The sequence below is a fragment of the Fonticula alba genome, assembly GCF_000388065.1.
Source record: "Fonticula alba strain ATCC 38817 unplaced genomic scaffold supercont2.1, whole genome shotgun sequence".
Taxonomy (NCBI): domain Eukaryota; order Rotosphaerida; family Fonticulaceae; genus Fonticula; species Fonticula alba.
The window spans coordinates 2,040,169-2,044,125 of NW_009242971.1; the positions used below are offsets into that span (position 1 = coordinate 2,040,169).

General features: G+C 67.6%; 1 protein-coding gene across 1 annotated transcript; it reads right to left on the bottom strand.

Annotated features, from left to right (window-relative positions):
- Positions 1–253: 253 nt before the first annotated feature.
- Positions 254–3,652, bottom strand: H696_00449 (hypothetical protein; the record flags this gene model as incomplete). The annotated part of the gene is made up of 7 exons (XM_009494304.1): positions 254–1,829; positions 1,933–2,036; positions 2,202–2,441; positions 2,569–2,890; positions 3,036–3,165; positions 3,282–3,423; positions 3,587–3,652. The coding sequence occupies 7 exons, from the start codon at positions 3,650–3,652 to the stop codon at positions 254–256; spliced, it is 2,580 nt and encodes an 859-aa protein (XP_009492579.1).
- Between the last annotated feature and the right edge of the window lie 305 nt (positions 3,653–3,957).

Sequence of the window (3,957 nt, forward strand, 5' to 3'; positions counted from 1 at the left end):
GGGGGGGGGGGGGGGGGCGGAGGGGCGGCATTTCAGGCGGGTTTATTTTTTTCGCGGGACACGCGCGCCGGGAGCGGGTGTCACCACACTTTCCAGAAAGGACATGGGGTGCTGTGAGGAGGGGAGGAGGGCGCAGGAGGCCACAGACAAAGGCGAGGATCTTTCCCCCGTGGCGACCGCACGCACGCACGCACGCACGCACGCATGCGCGCGCGCTCTCCCTCTCCCCCTCGGTCCCTGTGTCGGTCTCTCCTCAGTGCATGACAGGGAACTTGTCCAGATCCGAGATGACATCGCGCGCGGTCATGGAAGCATCGTTGTACTGGATGCGCAGGCGCAGGCGGGGGCTCTCGCCGATCGGGCAGAAGACACGCAGCAGCAGGGGGGACACCTCGCCCGGGGCCAGCTGGGTGGAGGACAGCGGGCGCATCTGGACCTTCTGCGAGCGATACGGCGCAGCCAGGACCTTCAGATCGGACAGGCCGCCGGCCGACGTGTTCCGGAGCATGAGCCGAATGTTGAGAATACGGTTGTCGGTGGCATCGACCATGTAGTGCGGCTCGATGGTCATGTCGCCGGCCTGGACGGTCGGGGCAATGGCACCGCCGCCGGGGGACGACGGCTGGGCGGCCGGGGCGGCGGTGGCCGGAGTGGAAAGCCCCAGAAGGGCATCGAGAGAGGTGGCCGCCGGGGCACCGGTTGCCGGGGCAGCGGCGGTCGAGGTGCCGAGGCTCAGCTCCGACAGGAGATCCAGCGCAGCCACACCGGAGGAGCCGGTGGCCGGGGTGGACGAAACCCCGATCGGCTCGTCCAAGCCAAGAAGGTCGACCAGGAGGCCACCCGCGGAGGTGGCACCGCCTGCAGCAGCACCACCGACGGCCGGAGCCGCGTCGACAATCCCCGAGGCATCTGGCGACCGGGGCTGCGCGCTCTGGACCTCGGGGGTGGGCATCGGCTCGGCCAGCTCCCGGCGAAGGGCCTTCATGCTGGCATCGCCGGTGAAGAGGGCCGAGTATTCGCAAGCGCGCTGCTGAAGCTCGGCATTCGGGCTGCAGCGGAAGGTGTCCAGCATGCTGGCGATGCGGGTCTGCACGGCCTGGTCATCGGAGAAGCGGGCCGACAGCTTGAGCAGGGTGTTGAGGACATAGGCGCGGATGGTCTGGCGCGCGGGCAGGGCCGGGACCGCCGGGAAGCGGAGGATCTCCTCCAGCAGGTCGAGAACCTCCTGCTCGGAGATGGCCTGCTGGCGGCGGGCCTCCTCGGTGGCGGCCGGGGCCCCGTCATCGAGGGACTGCTCGTCATCGAAGAGGGCGGCCGAAGTGAAGGAGGGACTCCCATGGACCAGAACGGCGCCATACTCGCCGATGGACCACACGGCGGTGAGGACCAAAGCCGCCTGGCTGGCGTTCTCCCGGAGGGCGGTATACAGCTTGAGCACGGCGTACGGCTGGAGATCGGGCGACTGCTGGATGAGGGTGATAATCTCGCCGAGGATGTCATCACGGACGTAGTTGCCGGCCAGGCGGATGACGCGGATCAGGGTGTCGAGGTGCCAGCGGCGGTTCGGGGCGTAGCGGGCCGACACGGCGGCCAGCTCGGTGATGACATGCGGCTTGAGGGCGGGCTCGGCGCGCTCCAGGAAGAGGAGCAGCTCACGCACCAGCGGCCGGACATTGGAGGAGTTCATCAGGGCGAAGGTGAGATCCAGGGCGCGGCGACGGATGGACACGTCCGAGTCGTGCAGACACTCGACGACGGTCTTGCGATGGCGCTGGACGGCGGCCGGGTCACGCTGGATGGTCTGAAGGAGGGTATTGAGGGAGATGTAGCTGCGTGTGTGTGTGGGGATTTCGCGTGCGGGGAGGGGCGTGCATGGCCGAGGTCAGTGGATGTGTGGAGAGGGGGAAAGAAGGCAAGCGGCCCGAAGCGTACCGGGTGCTGTTATCCTTGCTGTTGGCCAGGAAGCGACCGATGATGTTGATGGCCATCACGCGGAGGCTCGGTTCGGCCTCGATGGCCATGATGGTGCGAACGGTCTCATAGAGGACCGCGCTGCCGATGTTGCGGGTGGAGGTGGTGTTGGGGGGGGGGGGGAGGGAGGGGAGTGGATGGGGTGAGAGGGGAGAGGGGGGTGGGGGGGGGAGGGTGGGGGTGGGGATGGGTGATGGGAAGAGGGGGGGGGGGAGGGGGAATGGCATGACGGGATCGATCACCATGCAGGGGGGGGGGGAGGGTCGTGGTGCAGTATGGCGACAAGCGCGCACCTGAGCCAGGATGTCGCCCATCAGGTCGGAGGACTGGGGATGGCCAGCGCCAAGGAGGCGGAGCAGGCGGAGGATGCGGATCTGCAGGAAGGGATCGGCGACGCCATCCATGTCGTGCTCATGCGAAGGGGGGCCGGTGATCAGGGCATTGAGAATGCGAATGATGTGGGCGGTATGCTGGGGAAGGATATGAGGGGGAGGGGGGGGGGGGGGAGAGGGTGTCAGCCACACGACGATGGGCAGGGGTGCAGGAGGGTGAGCTGGGCAGGGCAGGTGGGTGGGGCTGCCACGGCGGAAGACGCACACTGCGGAAGACGGCAAGCGACTCGGGGCTGATCATGCAGAGCTCATGGATGAGGGTGATGCCCGCGAGCAGGGCGCCGTGGTGCTTCTCGTTGAGGACATAGCGGATGGCCTTGGCGGTGAAGCCCTCGGCCAGGGTGGAGGGGGCGCGGGACACCAGGCGCACAGCGCACAGGTTGGCCTTCTTGCGGATGTAGCCACTGGAGCTGCCCATCAGGCGCTCAACATCGGTGGCCAGATCGTGGGCCATCTCGGTGGAGGTGATGCTGGCCACGGCGGCCAAGGCCAGACCATTGATGTAGACATTGGAGCTATTCAGGTCGCTGTGGGCACAGGGTCGGGAGCGGCGCGGGCAGGGGGGAGGAGGAGGGAGGAGTGAGACACTGGGAGACATGCACAAAAGGCGGGCGCGGTGCTGGCGGAACTGATGGAGCGCGGGGGACGGGGGGGGGGGGCACAGGGGCGCACTTCTTCATCGAGTTGATGGCCAGAGTCAGGACCTCCTGGCTCTCATCCAGGAGCAGAGTAATGCCGAGGTAGCCGAGGCGCTTGTCGGCAAAGCGCGGGGATGCCAGCAGCTTGACGCACTCAATCTGGCCTGTGAGGCGCGGGGGGGAGGCGGGCGGGACAAAGTCAGGACACAAGCAGGGGTAAGGCGGCCTGCCGCGGGGGGAGAGGGAGCGAGCGGACAGATCGGGAGGCATATGCACGCACCCCACTGGGCGGGGTAGCCCAGCATGTGGATGTAGAGGAGCTTGGCCACATTGCGGTGGCGGTAGTCAGCGTTGTCCTCCTTGAACTGAGTACGAATGAGGGCGGACTCCTTGGCGATCACGGCGCGCTCCTCGGCGGCGGTCTGCGGCGAGGGAAAGGGTGTGTGTGTGTGTGTGAGGGAGGGAGGGGACACAGGAGAGAGGTCGACGGCGTGAGCCAGAGCATGAGGTGGGGGGGAAAGCAGATGGGCCGAAGCAAAAAAAGGGCAAGCGGAGAGGCGCATACTCCCCGGCAGGAGGGCGCACCTTGGAGGAGCGGACCGAGCGGACCAGGTCCTTGAGGCGAGTGGAGGAGGAAAAAAGGCGGTCCATGGCTGCGGTGGTGCTCGGGTAGCGTGGCGGAGCCAGAGGGGAGGGGGGGGGGGAGCTGACGAAGGGGGAGGGAGGAGAAAAGAGGAGGAGGAGGAAGGGAAGCTCTCCCGGCGAGGGGGCAGGCGGGGATTGAGGGGAGGCAGAGGGGGGCGAGAGGAAGGAGCGGGGCTGTGAGGGTGGAGGAGAGACCGGATCGATCTCGCTGGTGCTCGGGGCTCTGGGAGGGGAGGGAGCCGCCCCAGGGGTGGCGGCACTTTTTTCTCGCCCCCTCCCCGGGCAGGATCACCCTGGGGAGGGTGTCCGGG